Source organism: Taudactylus pleione, unplaced genomic scaffold (assembly GCF_031769625.1).
Source record: "Taudactylus pleione unplaced genomic scaffold, aTauple2 ptg000061l, whole genome shotgun sequence".
Taxonomy (NCBI): Eukaryota; Metazoa; Chordata; class Amphibia; order Anura; family Myobatrachidae; genus Taudactylus; species Taudactylus pleione.
In genome coordinates this window covers 15,398,629-15,418,775 of record NW_028284463.1, presented here as the reverse complement: position 1 = coordinate 15,418,775, position 20,147 = coordinate 15,398,629, and the positions used below count along the sequence as shown (strand labels likewise).

The following is a 20,147-nucleotide window of genomic DNA, read 5'->3' as shown; positions in this document are numbered from 1 at the left end:
GAAGTGAGGCTTAGATGAAATTTAGTATATGTTAGGCATACTGTAGTTCTCCAAATGACAGTTAAATTTCCTATCTAGATAACGGTAGGTCCCAATAAATTGGATTTATTTATAAATTGTGGTTTCCTATATGAACTGAAAAATATGTTTCATGGTCAGTGGTATAGTGCATACTGTATGTTTCTTTTGTTTCCTCTAGAGTTTTTCATTTAAAATTTTGCTTGCTGATACTTTTTTACCTCTCTTGACAGCTCAGATAAGAGGATGTCGTCTTGCACCTTCCGTCAAGATTTTGTCAACATTTCCGACCTGCACCCTAATCTCTGTCGCCCTGTAAGTATCAGTGACTTTGTTATCGCACTCTGTCCAGCAGTGTCCCATCCGCTTCAGGCTGCACCACAAACGACCTCATTGTGACATTGTCACTGTGTTTCCTACAGCGATACCAATGTTTCTGTAACCACAATACACTAATTGTTACTGTTCTTTATTTACACTGCAGGGGATGAAAACTGATGCCGCTGGTGCTGTCCAGGGATGTGTCATGGTACCCGGCCCTGCACTTATGCACTAGCCAAGTCTTTGTTGGGGCATATGAGAGAACCTTTTGTATCTGCTTGATTGCATGCGGAATAGATAATTGCTAGGACCCAGCAGAGTAAAAAATTATAATGCGGCGAGGGACGTCTGGTATTCTCTTCTCTTAACTGCAAAATTTGAGCTGTTCTAGCTGTCCCTAGCAATTTGCCTCAACAGTTGCGTGTTACAGCGCCATTAAATCCCCCTTTGACTTGTTTAATTTTTATTCTGTGTCTGGTAAGGTTGTAGAGGACATGGAAATAGGCTTAGCCCTGCTGCGTGCGTCTGTTTAAAGCATAAATTGCTTATTGTAAACAGAGACGGTCCTGTGTGCTTTTTTTCCAGCGTACATTAGTTAAGTTTTTGTTTTTTTACATTTAGGCCTACCTCTTTTAAATTAAAAAAAAAAAGCTATTAATTTTACACCTTATAAATGATCATTTTCAGAGCTGTAATCCTTTCATATCAGGCATCATGCCGTTCCACAATTATGAACACCAGTGTGTAGGCGTGTTATTTTGAAGAATTTTCTTTTTGAAAATCAATTACCCAGGTAGTCCATTATTCGTGTAAATTATCACCGGTGGTTAACTGGTATGTTCTCACTCGACTGGAAGAATGTTGTATTAACAGTATAACGTGATCCAAAACGACATACCAAAAAAAGTATACACAGTGTAGTTTAAAGTGCAATACAGACTCTTCTAATTGTGTGTTCTTCATTAGGTAGTGCTGACTTACAAAGATGTTTTCCTTTGTGCAAATCCTATTTTAAAATTAAAATGGTTGAGGCAGCCGTTATAACCCACTCAGTGGCTCAACATGCAAGGCAACCGGCTACTCCGAATAATTTCACTGCACTTCACTTTTAAGGCACGTATCCACTTGACGAGAAAAACGAGCGATTGCACGATTACGACATCGGTCAATCGGTCATTAATCGTGCAGAAAAATATCGGCAACAACCAGCGATGCGCGTTTCCGCTGGTCGTTTGTCCTCGGCATTTGTCATCATCTGAACATGCAGGCCAACCTGTCGACGCGGCCGCCATCAGGGGGGGCGTCCGGGCTTAAAGTCCCGGGCCCGTACAGAAAGGGGGCCTGTGTGGCAGCAGAGTGAATAAGCACTGTCAGCATATTGCAAGTGACGCCGGCCGCGAGCCAATCTGAGCTCGCTGACCGGCAGCCAATCAGGAGCTCCTGACTGGCTGCCGGTCCGCGAGCTCCAATTAAATTGTGCCGGTACCACATTGGAAATGTCATTCACTGTTAACCGGGCCTCTCTCTCTGTCCGTGTGATTGCCTGGAGAGTCGCTGCCCGGCAACTGCCAGCCAGCGTAGAGAGGCCGGGGGGAGAGGGAGGAGCAGTAGCGCCGGGGGGAGAAGCTATCTGTATCCGCTGCCGCACGATGGGTAGGGTAAAGAGCTCAGACGAGCAGGAGAGGCTGCGGGGGATCCCACTTCCAATCCAGTTATTCCCATGGTAGAGACATCAGGTACAGACACTCCTGCTCTACCACCCTCACCCTGATCTCCCAGTCTCACCCTCACACTGCTCTCACCACAGGCCAAACTTTGAAAAAAAAAAAATTAAACTGGTTTATGCACCAGTAATGCCCCACCCACATTATCCATAGCAATACCCACCTCTGACAAACTGCCCCCCACCGAAGGGGAGGGGCCCTGCCTATTTAGAGATTCTAAGGCCCCACAATCTCTGATAGCAGCCCTGCCTGTCGATATCGACAGGTTGTGCATGTTCGGGGATGAGGAGGGTGCCTGCACTGAACGACATATCACTCAGTGTGGGCGCATTATATGCTGCACAGGATGGTAAACGATTGAACGATAACAATGTGGTAATCGTACAGTACACAGCGCTAATATGAAATTAAATCTTTCCAGAGATTCATAGAGAGATATATGTTGGCTACAGGGCCGGTGCAAGGTTTCAGGGCACCCTAGGCAAAGGTTCACAATGCTGCCCCTGTTTTCCCCAAAACCTTCTGCCCAGCTCACAGACACATACACAGCGCCCTAATAATATTCACATGACCTGAATTAAAGGGATGATTCCCCCTGCAGTGCCCCCAGTAGTAAGGGCCCCTGCAGTGCCCCCAGTTGTAATGCCCTTGTAGTGCCCCCAGTACTAATACTCCCTGCAGTGCCCCCAATAGTAATGCTCCCTGCAGTGCCCCCAGTAGTAATGCCCTTGTAGTTCCCCCAGTAGTAACGCTTCCTGCAGTGCCCCCAGTAGTAATGCCCTCGTAGTGCTTCCTGTAGTAATGCTCCCTGCAGTGCCCCCAGTAGTAATGCTCATGGCAGTGCGCGCCAGTAGTAATGCCCTTGTAGTGCCCCCAGTAGTAATGCTCCCTGCAGTGCCCCCAGTAGTAATGTTCCCTGCAGTGCCCCCAGTAGTAATGCCTTTGCAATGTCCCCAGTAGTAATGCCCCTTGAAGTCCCCCCAGTAATAAGGGCCCCTGTAATGCCCCCAGTTGTGTGCTCACAATAGTGCCCCATATGATGCCCCCAGTATTAAGGCCCCTGTAGTTCCCCCATATGATGCCCCCAGTAGTAAGCCCTCTGTAGTGCCCCCATATAGTGCCCCCTGTAGTAAGCCCCCCCCCCTGCACACACACACACACACACACAAAAAACGTACTTTAAACCCTGTTCCAGTGCCTGCTGCCGTCCGTTCCCGACGCCCGCTCCCTGGAACCATGACGTCACTCCCATAGTGCACTGCGGGCCCCAGAAGCCTGAGCTCAGGAGTGAGCTCCATCCTCCGGCTGCCGCTGGCACCAGGGGGGGGAAGAGAGGAGCCGGGCACCCGCTGGTAACACAATCTCAGCGGGCGCCCGGCAAATGGAGGGTGCAGGGGTTGCAATCGCACCCCCTGCACCCTCCGTAGTTAGGGCAGACTCAGAAGTGCCCTCCAGTGGCCGGCGCCCCTAGGTAGCTGCGTAAGCTTGCCTAGTGGAAGCGCCGGCCCTGTTTGGCTAAAAGTTCTATTAAGATATAGGGGTGTATGTAATAGCCTGCGAACTGCAAGCATCGGCGACTCCCGTAGCAATCATTTAAAATGCAAAACATCGGGCAACGGATTTCGCTGATGCCTGCAGCCCGCAGGCTATTACATATACCCCGTAATGGTGGACATTTATAAGTGAAGCCCTTGGCATCCAATCAGATGTTTACTTTATTTTTTCTAGTTGCACTAGAATAATTACAGAATCTGATTTGTTGCTATGGCCTAGCCCAGTGGCTCCCAAACTCGGGACACTAGCAGGAGTGGTTGGTGGTCCAGCACCAAGTCAAGTTATTTATGGTCAATGTAATTTATGTGGACAAAGAGAAGCGCAAACCTGTCCATCACCACATAACTGAACCTAAGGATGACAGGTAAGCACAATTTACTTAATTTTTTTTTTCTGAATTCCCCAATACCAAACTTTTGGCTTAGAGGTGCCGTGAAAGCAATGCTGAAACTCTAGGGCGCCGTGATTCAAAAAAGTTGTGAACTACTGGTGTAGCCCATGGTTGCATTATTCTAGTTTCAGAAATATCCTCATTATGGCAGGGTTTCCATTATTTTGGTAATTATTTATATATTCAAGTTGTTCTTACCCGTAACTAGTTATTTTATTTTTTACTTTCTTGATTCTTTTATGCACTCAGGCCCTGATTCAGAGCTGGACGCTCTGACAGAGCGCTCGCTCTGAATCAGGGCCGTCCTTATCTTTTTTAAGAGCGGCCTCCTGGCCGTTCGCAAGTGGCCAAAATGATGGTCGCGATGGTCAAGACCATCGGGCTTGCGACGAGACCCTTGTGGTAGGGTCTCGTCTGCCGCAAGCCCTGGAGTGCTTTTGGCTCTATCAGAGCCAAAAGCACTCCCACTGACATCACTAGTGATGTCAGTGGGGCCGGTCCCAGATGGTAGGCGTTCCCATGGAAACGCCTCCGTCTGGGCAGCCACGCCCCCGGCACGCCCACCAAAGGGGGCGTGCTGTCAATCACCATCGACAGGACGCCCCCTTTGGTACGAGACCCATAACGACGGCTTGGCCGTTGTTATTTGGGTCTCGCGCATGCGCACGACGGAGCCGCCTCCGTCGTTTGCATGCGCACTTGGCCACCATCGACCCGCTTGCGAACGCTCAGCACTCGCGAGCGGGTCTGAATCAGGCCCTCATTTCATTCACTATGATCAAGCAGGCTAAGCAGACCAACGTGTGTACAGTAAAGCCCGCAACATGTTTCAGTAGGATCATAGAAACTGATCATTTTTTTTGGCCAGGTATTAAAGCATAGACACGTGGTTGGCAACCAATCCGAATGTATATGGCAGAATTGATCCACAAAGCAGTCAATTTTGGTGGTAAATTTTCAAAAGTGATCAGGTTGAAGCAGATTGAAGTATTGCATTGTAATCCTCAGATTAAAGGCTAATGATACTGCCACTCTCATATATTATAAGGTGTTTCTATTCAATCGGATCAAACTTGCAATGTGTGTGAAGCAACAGCTACATTTCTGAGAGTGGGGCATATGCATCAATTATCGGGTTTTATACCCGATAATTAACATTTCATATAGACGCTTATCACGCCGTTATGAAATTAAGGATTACAAGAATGCATTAAAAACCACTCACAGGGACAGGGGCTCCAAAAGGAGTCTGTCCCTGGTGTGTGTGAGAAGGGAAGTGATGCGGTAAGTACCCTAAAGGCTACAATAGATTACTCCATCTGGAGATGGCATTAGCTACCGAGGCCAAGCTCTGGATTGCGAAAGCAGCCCCCAAAGAAATCTAATGCAGTTCCCCGTTACATACATTCGGGGGAAACGTAATATTTGTATTTCCTCAAAAATTGGTGTTCTCGGGGGATATCCAGCAAATATTAATTCATAAATAGGCCACAATCTGTTTTAAAGCAATTGTAATATGTATGCCTAAATTGTATAGGAATGCCACTATGTTGAAAGGCACAAAACACCAATTCAAATTTTTCAACTTCCTCCTATCTTGCCCTCCTTGCAGGAAGCAACATTTAAGTTAAATAGCCACAGCAGTAGGGTGCTTTGCTATTATCAGTATTTTGATGGGTTTTTTTTTATAGGCTTCTTTTACTTATTCTATGGTCATTGGCATTATCACAGTCTCCGGGGGGTATGCAGTCGGGAAGCCGGCGGACCTAATTCTGACAGCCGGCTTCCCGACTGCTTTATCCCGGCGAGGGTTCAATGACAGGCGTTTAAATCTAGACGCCTGTCATTTTACCGACGCCGGGAGACCGGCACCCGGCATCCCAATCGAAGTGATGCCAGGCGCCGAGCGCGGACAGCCCGCGGTTTAGGTTTAGGGCTCCCGGGGGGGGACTTAGGGTTAGGCACCCACCCCGGGAGGTTAGGCTACGGGGAGGGAGGGTTAGGGTTAGGCACCCCCGGGGTGGACTTAGTTTTAGGCGGCGGGGAAGGGGGAGTTAGGTTTAGGCACTTAGAGGGGGGATTAGGGTAAGGCACTGGGGGGAAGGTTAGGGTTAGGCACCCCTAAGGAGGGTTAGGGGAGGGAATTAGGTTAGTGAGTACTTACCTTAGGGACGATCGGGATTTTCACCTATGTCAGGCAGTCGCTGTCGGGATTCCAACCACCGGGCAGGCGTCCGGCGGTAAATCATACCGATTCCCTCCAGGGCTGCAGAAAACCACGTGCAGGCTAAGTAGTTTTCTGTTCCCTTCTAGATACTGGTCTTATAAGGGATAGAATTTCAGCTGCAGTGATCTTGACGTGCTGTAAGCTTCTAGTGGGGAGTACGCAGAGGACAATAAAGAGGGAGACAGGATTTGCCAGCTAAATGACCAGGCCCTCAGAAAAACAGTCAACACTAGGCCCAACTGGGAGCACTTCTGGTGGGAGTTTGTCTTCTCTTTCAGTACCAGTGGTTAATTTTCACTTCAGATGCATGGGTAACATCATTTGTAGATTGAGATCTCCTGAAGTCCCCACCCAGATTTTTTTCATCACCACTCTTCCAGTAGACAAAACGAGACACTTCCCTTTTTCTAAGAGCCATTAACAAGCTCCAGATGAGCAGAAGTGATTGGGATGCTCTTCGATTCAAAGCTCTTCTTGACCCACAATCATGGTAGATCACTTCAGTCCTTTTAGAACTGTTCTGTTTTGCTTGAAATTCTTAGGGTGCAATTTGCATGGTTCCATTCAAGAGCCTTCCAGATCCAGCTCATACTCTCACCATTATTTGACCAGCCAGTTCATCAGACTGTGTCCAAGCACGGGTTAATCACTCTTCTTGTGGCTGAGAGTTAGCAACCTCAAAAAGAGTTGCCGCTTTGTTATTTGGGACTGGACAATTGTGAAGAGGGGGTTAGACTTCAGGGCTGAAGAGCTGTCATGCTTCAGTCTGGGTAAATCCTGATAAAGGTGCTAGAATTGAGAGCAGTGTTAAACAATGTAGTCAGAGGACATCTTCTATTGAGAGCAAAAAAAAAAAAGTTCAATCAGACAATTCTATACATCTACAATTAAGGTGGCTCCAAGAGCTTCTTTGCAGTGAGGGAAATGTGTTGGCTGGGAATTAGATTATTTTTTTTTAAACAATCTGTTTTCATTGAAGTCAAAAATGGCATAGTACATATATGGTCCACAACGGCCCACATAAACACCAAATAAGTACGAATAACAATATAAATTCAATGGACAAATAGAGTCACAAAATATAGAGTAAAAGAAGAAGAAAAAAAAAAAAGGTCCCACATCGACTAGTATTTAATCATACTTTCAAACATTGCTAAATAAAATAAAAACAAACATAATTAATAAAATAAAATATACAAAAATTGAAAGAAAAGAAAAAAATTGAAAAAATTGAAAGGAAAAGTAATGGGGAAAGGGAGAAGGTCGCTATGTCCTAAGGGGCGTTGAGATATGTATTTTGTAATCAGAAGACTCTTTAAATTTCAGTCAGTCATACCAAATGATTGTAAAATCTGATTTATATTTACCGTAATAAGTAAAGGATAAGACTACACACCAAAAAATTTAAATTTTACACGGTGTACAAATCTTTTACATTTTGCACTGAGATAGGGCCATTGTTTTGCCCCAAAACGTTTGCATTTTTGTGATGTGCACCTGTACATCTTGTTGCATCAATAAAAAGCTCATGTGAGCGATATATTTTTTTTTATGTAAATTGTTGGCATGTAGCCTTGTCCTTTACTTGTTTTAGACTATACTAAGGTTTGAGGAGACCTGGATTTACAGTACTTGAGCACTGCTGCTCCACAAATGAGACTCAAACAAGGTTAATAACTACTCCATGCGTTCTTTGGGAAACAGATATTCTCAGTAGGGATATATGGATGTAAAACTTGGGATGAGAAAACCAGTTCTTGAAATGTGAGCGCTCATTTTATCAGATCACTGAGTGTTTCCAGGCATGGGCCGTTGTACTTTGTCGGCCACCACCTAGTTTTCCATACAGGCGTTTATAGGTTCAATATTTTTACAAGCAAGTATGCTAATTGTGGTCGGAAGGTTCTTTCCGCCGACATTTATGAGCATACCCAGCCACCTAGATAGCTTTTGGACATCTGAAATATTTAGAATCGCTCTATGGGATGACAGAGAAAATAGAATTTTTATATTTTTATAATAAATAATTTTGTTTGAATCCATTGTTCTCAGCACATCTGCCCCTTATGCTCTAGTCTTTCTGTTTAATATTTAAACTTTAATGCTTTCAGCAATAGTTATTTTGTCCCTTTCCGTGTGTTCCACTATGTTCTGTCCTTTGGGGTATGGTAGTATATAACTGAATTACTCAGTAGTATATAACTGAATTAAAGGTGAATTGGAGTGTCAGAACGGAATGGGTATGATATACCGCCGGCCGCATGGAGCAGAGTGCGAAGCAGCAGAAGCCCGACAGCGCTGGAAATCCCGATCGTGGCTAGGTAAGTATCTGCTAACCTAACCTAACCCTCCTTAGGGGTGCCTAACCCTAACTTCCCCCCCCAAGTGCCTAACCCTAATCCCCCCTCTAAGTGCCTAACCCTAACCACCCCCTTCCCCGCTGCCTAAACCTAAGTCCCCCGGGGGGGTGCCTAACCCTAAGTACCCCCCGGGGGTGCCTAACCCTAACCCTCCCTCCCCCTGGCCTAACCCTCCCGGGGGGTGCCTAACCCTAAGTCCCCCCCGGGAGCCCTAACCCTCCCCCCCGCGGCTGTCCGCTCGCGGCGCCCGGCATCACTACGATCGTGATGCCGGTCTCCCGGCGTTGGGGAAATGGGGGCGTCTACATCTAGACGCCCGGCATTTCACCCATGCCGGGTTAAGACAGTCGGGAAGCCGGCTGCCGGTATTTAGGCAGTCGGCTTCCCGATTGCTTCCCGTCAGAACATGTCCTCAGTTCATGGATCTAAATTATTACCCTTAGGGCCTGATTCAGAAATGTACATTTATCCGACGATGAACTTACATCTTCGATGGTCAGAGGTCTGCGCATGTGCAGAACATGTCCTGTAATCTCGCTCGCAGACCCCCCTCAAGCAGCAGCATCATTGACACGCTGCTGCATTTGGGTGGCGGAACAGGGGCGTGCCTGGTCACCGTTCCCAGAAGCAGGGGCGTGCTGACCCTGTTTTCCGTGCCGACGTAGACCAAGGTCTACGTCGGCTGACACAGATTCCTGGCCTCTTAAGCTTCCCGCAGCCTGACCAAAGGAGCAGCCATCGTGACCTTCGGTTGCATATGGTGATCCCAGCCTGCGACATTGGTCGCAGTGTTGGCATCGCAAATGCAGCAAGGTGGTGTCTGATACCTCCTTCTGCATTTGCATCTGAAATGGATGGATTTGCACAGCCGCTTGTGTGCGGCTCTCAGGAGTGGCCCATGTGACTAGCAGCATTATACAGACTGGTGGCAGCAGCGCCTTAAGCCAATGTCACTGTGCGCCCTGCTATGTAGCCTATCCTATTCAAGTGACACAAAGCACCCTCCCCCCCCTCCATTTGCTGTCCCCGCACATGGTGCCACACCTATCTCTTACATGATGATGTCAATAAATTTTGTTTTTGTAAATGCTCGGCTTTAACTTGATGGGTGGAGATGAAACAAAGTGCATGTTCTTTCTAGGAGTTTCCAATACACAATGATGCCGTTATCACGGAAATCGGCTCAGTAGTTTTTGAGCCAACTTGAAACAAACAGACAGACACGTTCATATATATATATATATATATATATTCTTTCAATAAAAATAACTGACATTTGAATAACAAATTCACAAACAAATTACCTAATTTAAAGTGCAAAGTTATTGCAGAGAGAGATAGTAATAATTCTTAATTCTATAGACCCCTATTTACTACAGGCCGCATTTAAAATGCGTACATCCATGTGATATTTCCTAAATTCGCTATGCAAATTTAGTAGAAAATATCACACTACAAACTTTGTAGTGTGATATTTTCGACTAAATTTGCATAGCGAATTTAGGAAATATCACATGAATATACTAACATCTGCATGCAGGGACCCGAGCTCACGATAAAGCTCTGTCCCTGCGAATACTCTTTGCACACCTCTCATGGTATTTTTCGACAAAAATACAATGAGAATGTGTCTGTGAATACGCCGCCGCCGGCTACCGCTGCCCCCTCCCCCGCGGCCCCCTGCCCCGCGGCCCCCTGTTTTCTAGGTGTGCCGAGGCCCGTGTCTGCATCTTCCAACGCAGATTCACTAACCTCGGCTGAGTGAATTTCACAGACATCCTGAGTGCAACAGTGGATCACAGAGACCAGTAGGAGGCGCCTATTTACACAAGACGCCTTCTGCGGCGTTAGCATAATTTTGCAGCATAACTAGCGTCTGCGACACCCGTCCTTGACTATATGCGTCTCTCCCTGTGACTGTGAGTGACAGTTCTAATGGAGGCAGGGAGTTGACTGTAAACCTTGCCCCAGCTCTGGGTTTGACTGCTCCGCTCCATGTGACTGGCAGCTGAGCCAGTCAGGGATTTGGGTGTGGGTATGAAAAAAACAGTGACCGACACCAAAAAGTACAATATGGAGGCTGGTGTGGGCTAGACCAGCCACTAACAATCTATCTACGGCACTGCCAGGCACAGACAAGCACAGCATCATTACATATGACACAAGGTAACACAGTAATTGTGAAGTCTACACCATTGGTGTTTATTTGTCTTTCCAGGATAAATATTACCTGGAAATATCGTTGTATCTAAAACAATCATGGGTAGACTTTGGTGCAATATTATCCAAAGCATATCTTTCACCAATTCAAGGTGGGTGTTATTGCACTGTTGATGGATTCACCAACTGATGACATTAGCTGAGGACATTACTCTTTACTTCAGGGTCCAAGTGCTCCAGAATGCCCCCATGCTTTTCAAAACATACAAGCAATGTTGAAAGGTCTTTTTTGTTCCTGGTTGCAATTCTTGATCTTTCATTTGTACACTGGCGCTAGTCGCCACCTCTGTTTAAGAACACGACTGTACAGTATAATGCAGCCAAGTGCAGATTAGTGGAAAGCACCCTACTCCTGTGTGCATTTAATGTAAACGTTTGCAGGGTTGAAGATGTGGAATGGGAGGAGTTTCAGACATAGGACAGAATTAGATTTAAGTGTCAAACTCCAGCAGAGACTTTATATCCAGGGCTGTTGAGACAGCCGTGGGGACCAGGTACTGAAATGTGGCGTGGCCAAATCCGGGAGGCATGGCTATGCCCCCTGTGAAATAAATAATGGAAAATACTATGCGCGTCACAGGGATGCTGCAAAGGGGGACATTGGTACCCCTCAGACTCTGGCTGGACCCCTCCAAGAGGCCAGGGTGATTTGTAGTCAACCCACCTCTCGGCACCCTTTTTTATATACCCAAGGAATCCAAAGAAAAGGATATAACGTAAGTATAAAAAGACGCTATTACAGTACATATGTCTTGTTCCCATATTAAGCACACTAAAGTGGGCCCCACAAGGGCCAATCCAACAGCTTTATACAAGCCCCGAGTGACATGATCACTGTGCAGTTTGCCACACTTTGGATTCATATAGGTCACTAACTGAAGTACCCAGCGTTTAAATCTTCAAGTTATTACGTTTTATTATGTGATGTCGTCCAAATCCATCCAACTGAAGGCCCTGAACAGATACTCAGGGTCAAAATTCTGCCCGGCGCAGTCATGAGGTCTGACTGGGATCCCAACTACTCCATTAGGCATCTCAGACCAATTGCCACCCCTCTGTGAAGTTTTCATCCAAACCCATCCAGTGGAAGGCCCAGAACAGGCTCCCCGGGTCAAAGTTTTGCTCAGTGTACACCAACGGCAGGTCCGTCCGGGACCTCAACCCCCTGGTATGATTTCTGGAATCCAATGTTACCACTCTGTGAAGTTTTTGTCCAAATCCATCCAGTGGAAGGACCAGCATAGGTTCCCCGGGTCAAAGTTCTGCCCAGCATACACTTCCAGGACCCGGGAAGCCTGTTCTGGGCCTTCCACTGGATGGATTTGGACAACATTACATAATAAAACTTAATAACTTGAAGATTTAAACCCGGTCAACACCGGGTACTTCAGCTAGTATGCTATAAGAACATTCTATGTTTCAGGTGAGGACATAGTAAGGTTTAATCTAAACTTTTACTGGGTGATTCAGTTGTTTTAGACACCACCCGCTGGGCGTCTATAAGAATAGGCTCCCAAAGGAGCAATTAAATTCAAAGTCCTTTTTTTAAGCACCTTAATGGTGGCTTGGGCGCCCTAACCACTTCTTTAGATGATTTTAGCCGATCTGTGCTGCTAGACCCTGTGCTTTCAGCCAAGTCAAGTACCAATGAGCGCCCGAATAGAGTAACAGTTAAATTGCTCCATTGGGGACCTATTCATATAGGTGTCCAGCAGGGGGCGCAAAAAAACATTTGAATCTCAGCCTTATTGTTCATTATTTCTGAATGCCGCTGTGTACAGGCACATATCGTTTAGATATTACTACTGCCTTTAACTGTAGAAATAATGTTTCGCCACTTGAAGTTAAATTAACAATTGTGTTGTAACAGAACAAGACTTGAAATCTTTTGCTTTATGTTGGCCGTTTATAACTGAAGTATATTAAGGTCATCATATTTGCAGCGTTCTAGCTTCTAACAGGGGATTTCATGTTTTGGAATACTTTAGAATGTCATATGATAAATTTTACAAATTACCAGAGTTACAGAAAATTCAGACACTTAAGGAAACCTTCTCCAATGAAGGTTAGTTAGTTTGTCCAATTTAATGATTAAGTGAAATGAGAAAAAAAAAACATCAGTATTGTATTACGTTCTGCTAAAGTCAGCTTGTGTGCATAGGGTTCGAAATAGTTTCCATAAAATCTAATAGTGCATTGTACAAATTCACTGGGTGGTGTGGAACAAGCATAGTTGCATAATTGCTATTCAGAAAAATGTGTACTTTAACTAGTGGGGTATAAGACCATGAAATCTAATTTTCTAACTACATCTGTCTTCTATTTGTGTACAACATACCATTTTTATTTTTCAGAGTATAATAGGCATTGTAATTGGGAAAACAGATGTCAAAGGATTTCCAGACCGAAAAAGTTAAGCTTGCTTTATTATTTTTTGAGAGCTTTATAGTGTTGCATGTTAGTCATTTATTTATTTTTTTCTAAAGGCATTAAAGCAGTGTAAATGATTAATTTGAATTCATGTGAACAAATTACTTAATTCTTTGGAGGAAATCTACAGTATGCAGTTTTACTTCTGTTTTTTTATTTTATTGTTACTGTATACTGTATAGTATTGTTGCTGACATCATTCAGAGTAAAATGACCTTTAGTTAAGCCGGGTTCACACTGGAGCGATGTCAGCATGATATGTAATTTCCGGATGAATTGGAACGACATATGTGCTCCATTCCTTAGTGTGCACGGTCAATATGCACCCTCTTGCTGCCGTTTGCGACTTGTTCTGGTTGGTTGTGCTGCTGTCCAACCAGACGATATTGCAAGCGGCCCCATTGCACACACCTTGGTGCCCCTGGACCTGATGACATGGTCACGTGCACCAAAGGCTCACTGTAATGTATCTGGAGGGAAGGCTAGCCAGTCTGGTCCTATCCCACAGAAAAGCTACTGTGGCACAAATTGCTGAAAAGGTTAATGCTGGTGTTAGAAGGTACAGTTAGCTGAGTATGAGCATAGCTGCAGACCGGCCAGAGGCCCTGATTCAGAGCCGGATGCTCTGACCAGAGCGCTCGCTCTGAATCAGGGCCGTCCTATTTAAATGTGGAGCGGCCTTTTGGACGCTCGCATAGCTGTGGGTTACCACCCACAGCTTATGCGAGCGTCCATGATGATGGTCGCGATGGTCAAGACCATCTAGACCATCGGGCTTGCGACGAGATCCTGCGGTAGGGTCTCGTGGCCGCAAGCCATGGAGTGATTTTGGCTCTATCAGAGCCAAAATCACTCCCACTGACATCACTAGTGATGTCAGTGGGGCCGGACCCAGACGGTAGGCGTTCCCATGGGAACGCCTCCATCTGGCAGGCACGCCCACCAAAGGGGGCGTGCTGTCAGTCACCATCGACAGCACGCCCCCTTTGGTGCGAGACCCGGAGAGACAGCTTGGCTGTCGCTGTCCGGGTCTCGCGCATGTGCACGACGGAGCTCCCTCCGTCGTGCGCATGCGCATTGGGGTAACATTGACCCGCTTGCGAGCGTCCTGCGCTCGCGAGCGGGAGTGCCCATACTGGCCCCTGTCAATGTGGTGGAGGTATTAATGGAGGCTTGGGCTTGTTGGAGGGCTCCGGCAGGACCATCTTAACGTATAGACACACTGAGCAGCTGCCGAGAGCCCCATGATTCTAGGGCCTTTGAGCAGGGGTGGGCTGGGCTGGGCTGTGCAATACCATGCAACTAATATGCTAATGTCTGCAGGAGGAATCTGAGGGAATAAAAAGCCTCCTGCCGTCATCGCAGATCCACGTACAGCGTTCAAAAACGCAGCATTAGATCAACATTGCGACCATCGTTCGCTGAAGCTGACTCAGATTGTCCGCTTCTTGCCCGCTTGCGAGGCCAGGAAATCTGCAAGTTCCGACACAGACCCTGGTCTCAGCACTCCCAGGAAACGTGGGTGACATGCCCCCGTTCCAGGAACGCATGCTGTCACCACACCCTCTCTACCCCCAAACGGCCTTGGGGGCACTGCGCGCTAACACACAGGACTCATTCTGCACATGCTTAGAACAAGTCCTGCGCATGCACATGCCACAATCATGGGATATGTATGTAAACCATTAGGTTTACATATATGTCTGAATCGGGCCCTTGGCGCCAAATACCATGGGACACCTTCAGAGGTCTTGTGGAGTCCATGCCTCCAGGGGTCAGAGCTGTATTGGTGGCACGAGGGGGACCTACACAATATTAGGCAGGTGGTGTTAATATTATGGCTGATGGGTGTCATAGATAGATTTGCGATGATGCCACAAAAATGGGTGTTTTTCGGGGAATATGCTGCAAATATTTAGTGATAAATGGTGCCCTTAGAAGTAGACTCACAATGAAAACAAGACCTATCATCCTCCATATGCTCCAGTTTCCTTGCACACCCCAAAAAAACTCTGAAAAAAACAGTAACCCAGTGTATATGTGTGCCCATCGATTACAGACTCAGCTGGGGCAAGGACTGTCGTGAATAACTGAAATGTTCTCTGTAAAGCTCTGCGTAATATGCGCCTGATTCAGAGATGTACGCTAATGCCATCCTGTACAGAGCTGCTGTGCGAGAATATGCAAATGTTGCAGGTTGCGAGGAATGTATTGACACGCCCACCTGCGGCTTTGCAAATCCAGGCATCTGTGTACAAAGACGCAGCATGATTCGATCCGATCATTCGATTATCACCATTCTGAATAACCCTATCGCTACTAAGAATGGCCACCGAGTGGCCTGAGACATTTTTATTGTGCACGTGATCACAGACGTTAATGTACGGTAACGTAACTTAACGCATGCGCAGTGTGACAGACGCATTTTACCGATAATCCCTCCACTGTGTAAATGTCAGCATTGGGTACTTCTCAGAATCAGGCCCTGTGTGCACTCTCCATATAAATACAGTATGTATGTTTAGTAACATTTTATATGCTTATAGTATGAAATAATGTACATCCATTTGTACCGTAATATATCCAACTAACTTGCTTTTGAAAACCTGTGCTGGGGATGGGGGTGGGGGTGTTCCAAGAACATTTAACAGAATTGTATGTAACAAATATCTCAAAATTGTATCGACTGCTGGACAGGTTCAATTATGAATCTTTTTGAGATATGGCTAAAGTTAATTGAAATGTCATCTTGAGCAGAATTTACTCAGTCTGTCCTGTTCTGCTTAGATATTGGAACAGAAAGGTACACTTTCAGTTTCACCATAAGAGATTCGCCAGCCGCCTTCATAAATGCCTCGTCCTGGGGTAGAGAGGATTACATTAAATCTCTTTCTGAAAGCTTTCGAGTTGGTGACTGTGGTAGGTTAAAACGTGACTTTATTCTGTTTAAGTGCTTGTTCTGGAAATTAGTCAGGTCAATAAAAGGCCCAGTAGTGTAAGCTTATCTGTCACTCCAACACAAATGCTGCTACTGTAGCTTATCATGAATGAGTCTCTTTTTTTTTTTTTTTTACCTGCTAAGCCTCAGGCTGGGTACAAAGGTAAAGATTTTCTGTCCAACCATCCAACTAGTTGATTGGTTGGAATGAAAATCTGGTAAGGTATGAAAGCAAATGACAATCAGCAATTTGCTCCCAAACGCTGGAAAGTGGACAAAACTCTTGTTTGAACAAATTGTTTAGATCAAACATTTAACAAACTTGTCTGACGACCTTTTTCATCTGTTTTATGGCATTTAGGAGCAAATTGCTGATCATCAGTTACTCCCATACCTTACCAGATTTTCATTCCAACCAATCAACTAGTTGGACAGAAAATCTTTCAATTTGGTGAGCCAACCCCAGTAAAAATGACTGCCTTACTCCACTAGGGGTTTGCGATGGTTCTTCGAAAGATCCATCACTTTATACCAATCTGGTAACCTCTACCTTTTGTGTTTTGCACAACTGAAATTCTTGACTGCAAAAAGATAACAGCTCAAGGGACAGCTTTACAAAAACTCTGATTCAGCATAGGACGCAGTGGACACAATTGCGCAGATTCCCGATGGTTGGGAATCTGCGCATGCGCGATCCCACACGCAGTCCGGCAGCAGACTGTCAGTGTTTGACAATCTGCTGCCGTTTCTGGCCGGGGAGGGGGTGGCGAACAGATTTCGCTGCCCAAAACAGAGGCCTGTCGCCACCATTGCCTCCCAATGGCGAAGAGGCCAGGGCCGCTGTCAGCTGACAGAGATTTTCTGGCCTCTCTTGTGCTTATGCGGCTGCTGGCTTGCGTGACCCCCATGGGTCACTCTGTGGGCCGATTGTATCGCAGATGATCCAATGCTGCATCTTAGGATTTTTTTCTTAATATATAATAGAAAATTATGTTTGGGTGCTATCTCGGGAATAGAGGCCCTGTCCCTGCCATTTTGGAAGTTGAATTAGGATGTTTAATACATAATATAACAAGTAGGTGACAGAACTGAGCTCTCTAAGCACACATCCTCCCACCTCATGGTAAGAAGCCTGACTCTTCATGCTGGCTTCTGCTCTGTGGTCTCTCTGGCCCCCTGCTGTGCTGAATGAGCGCTCTGATCCGCACACACAGTAGGCTTGGCAGGAGAAGCTGCTGCCACTATACGTGCATTGTCTCTGTTCCATCCCTTAAGCTGGGTACACACTGAGTGATGTGTACCCAGCCGATATGTCAGCCCGACAGGCCGACATATGGGATCCTGGGTACACATCAGAACGAGGTAATGAATGATACCTCGTTCTGTCCTTCATTACCTGCAACAGGGCTGCTTGCAATATCCGGTTGACCGTGCAGCACGGCCGACCGGGCAATGCCGCAAGTAGCCGCGGTAGCGTGCATATTAGCCATACACACTGAGTGATGCGACCGATATGTCATTCCAATTCAGCCGGAGACGACATATCGTGCCGACATGGTCTCAGTGTGTACCCAGCTTTAGACTGCAATGATGTGGGCACTGCTTTAGTAAAATTGTATTATACACTACTGCTACTATGGTCATGATTTCAGTCAGTGGCCAGGTGGGTTTCCGGGCAACTGTGTTTGCCTATGTACCTACTACCTGGCTGCCCCCTCCGAAGGGGACAAGTTCAATATTGGCAAGTATGATTTAATGTATAAGTGTTACAATCACTGGATTTCTACTCTTAATAGTAGATTAATTAATGAAAGCCCATATAAATGTCAATAACACGATAGATAAACTCCAATTTGCAAAGATAAGGCAAACTAAAGGCCTGATTCAGTAAGGATTGCTAATGTGATTACGGCTGCAATTGCGTACGCAAGTCTGCTGCAAGAATATGCTAATGTTTGCAGTTGCAAAGCACTCGGACGGACATCATGCAGACACCCACTTCCCCTCTCGCACTTCCGTAATACCTTGCAATCCAGCCAAAACATCGGTAACATCGAGTACCATTGGAGCCACTCACACAATTAAGGCAGGTCAGACCTTTAACTTATAAATTGCTAACTTTCCTGTACGCAGTGAACTCTCAAGCTACGTATTGCTTCGCAGTGGCTAATTTATGTACGACCATGTAACGGCGTTCAAACGCACTGGCACACCAGCGTTCGGCCGACCACTCCCCGTAACCACCCACAAACGGCACTTCCTGTCAATCACTTTACAATGAATCTGCGTGATCTCTGCAATCGCTTTCCCGTTCGCAGTGAGACGCTTGCACGCGCACTTACTGCTACGCGCAGAAAACAAACATCGGCCGTCTGTGTACGTATTAGCATCTGTGATCCTTGCTGAATCAGGCCCTAAGAATGTACAGTATATCAGAAAAATAAAGTACTTTTACAAACATTAAAAACACAAATGGCGCACAAAATACATAAATATATATAAATATAACGGTATGAATGATTTATAGAAGAAAGAGAGAAAACAAGTTGCAGAATGTTTGTTTTTGAATTATGACAGAGTTTTCAGACTTTCTTGTAAACACCCGCCATCTCCCCTAGGGTAAAATGCATCAAGAAAAATGAGCCTGCGAGTACATGTATCATCCAGCAATGTCACAAATGTTCAAAGTGTGCACGGCACCCTGATTAATATGGCACAATGCAGTTTTACTTTGTTTAGACGATAATGAGGACATCTGTTCTACTTGTACGCCATGTAGTTTAATTATCTTTATTTACCATGTTAGGAATATGCAAGTGAATTTAAACAATATATTATTTTCTTCTAGTTATAATAGAAAATCCTCTTGTGCAAACAAAAGACGTAGAGAGGGAAGAAAAATTTAATCCTTCAACACCCAGGTAAAGTATAAACTTTCTGCGTTCTGCTCTCGCTGGGGCCATAAAGGTTTAGCAGCATTTTGCAGAATGGTGGGAGATTGAAAACATATGACAAGTGTCTCTGGAATACAAGCACTTAGCAGTGCCCGATATCTATAGCTCATATCATCCCTTATTCCTAGTTTGCGGGCAGAGTTTGGTCTAATTGTCTTTTTTTTAAATAGAAGCTAAAAGGCAATTTAATGTCCTTTGCAGTTTAAATAGCAGAAAAAGCAAGGTTATATAATCTCTTTTATATATCTACGTTGGATAAACTGTCTGTAAAATGTCTCTTTGTTTTATGTTATATTTTTGCTAAGGTAAACTGGCACTTCGTGCATAAGCCTCATTAGTCTGTCTCTGTGTATGAAGTCTCCACCACTTATCTCATGTCACATTTTGGTAATGTTGTAAATGGGAACACATTACATTCAGGCAGGTAATTTATGAGGCAGTAAAACAGTGTGACATTTTTCATGCGGAAACGCTGCTATTCGTATGCCATTCGCGTACGACGGGCGATGCCCCCATTCACCGCATTTTAGTACGGTGAATGGCAGAGCAGAGACTTGGTGCCGATGTATCCGGAGGAGGATGAAATGAGCGCACATGAGTGAATAAATAAATTGGGCATATTGTGGCTGATTCTCAGTCCGGTGCAATGTGGACGGATCTCGTGGATTTCAGCAAACTGAGCCTGCCTCATTGTTGTGCGAAGGAAAATGGGCAATGCTGGCACTACTATAATTGGCCGATATGTGAGCAACCGGGCATCATGCCACTGCCCGGCGGTCCTTCCCTAAGGATTTAATTACCTCCCTATGTGTTTGATAAAATCATACTCATACTCTTCCAGAAACAGAGGACCTCATTCAGAGTCGGTCGAAGCGGCCGCACGGTCGTACGCGAAAAGGGGCCTTATATGCAAATGATTCCCTCGCAAGTTGCATCACTAAGTTCGGATCGATAGTTGGCCGACCAAGGGGAGGAAGCGGTCGGAAGACAAAAAAATACGCCCCCTTCTC

At 45.7% G+C, this 20,147-nt stretch overlaps 1 protein-coding gene across 1 annotated transcript in view; it reads left to right on the top strand.

Moving 5' to 3' along the window:
• Positions 1 to 264: 264 nt before the first annotated feature.
• The window catches only part of MEIOB (meiosis specific with OB-fold), a 64,929-nt gene continuing 45,046 nt past the window's right edge, over positions 265 to 20,147 (top strand). The window contains exons 1-4 of the mRNA XM_088464937.1: positions 265 to 333; positions 13,170 to 13,227; positions 16,033 to 16,164; positions 19,032 to 19,104. Coding sequence (XP_088321063.1) covers positions 265 to 333; positions 13,170 to 13,227; positions 16,033 to 16,164; positions 19,032 to 19,104 — 332 coding nt within the window. The remainder of the gene's footprint in view (positions 334 to 13,169; positions 13,228 to 16,032; positions 16,165 to 19,031; positions 19,105 to 20,147) is intronic.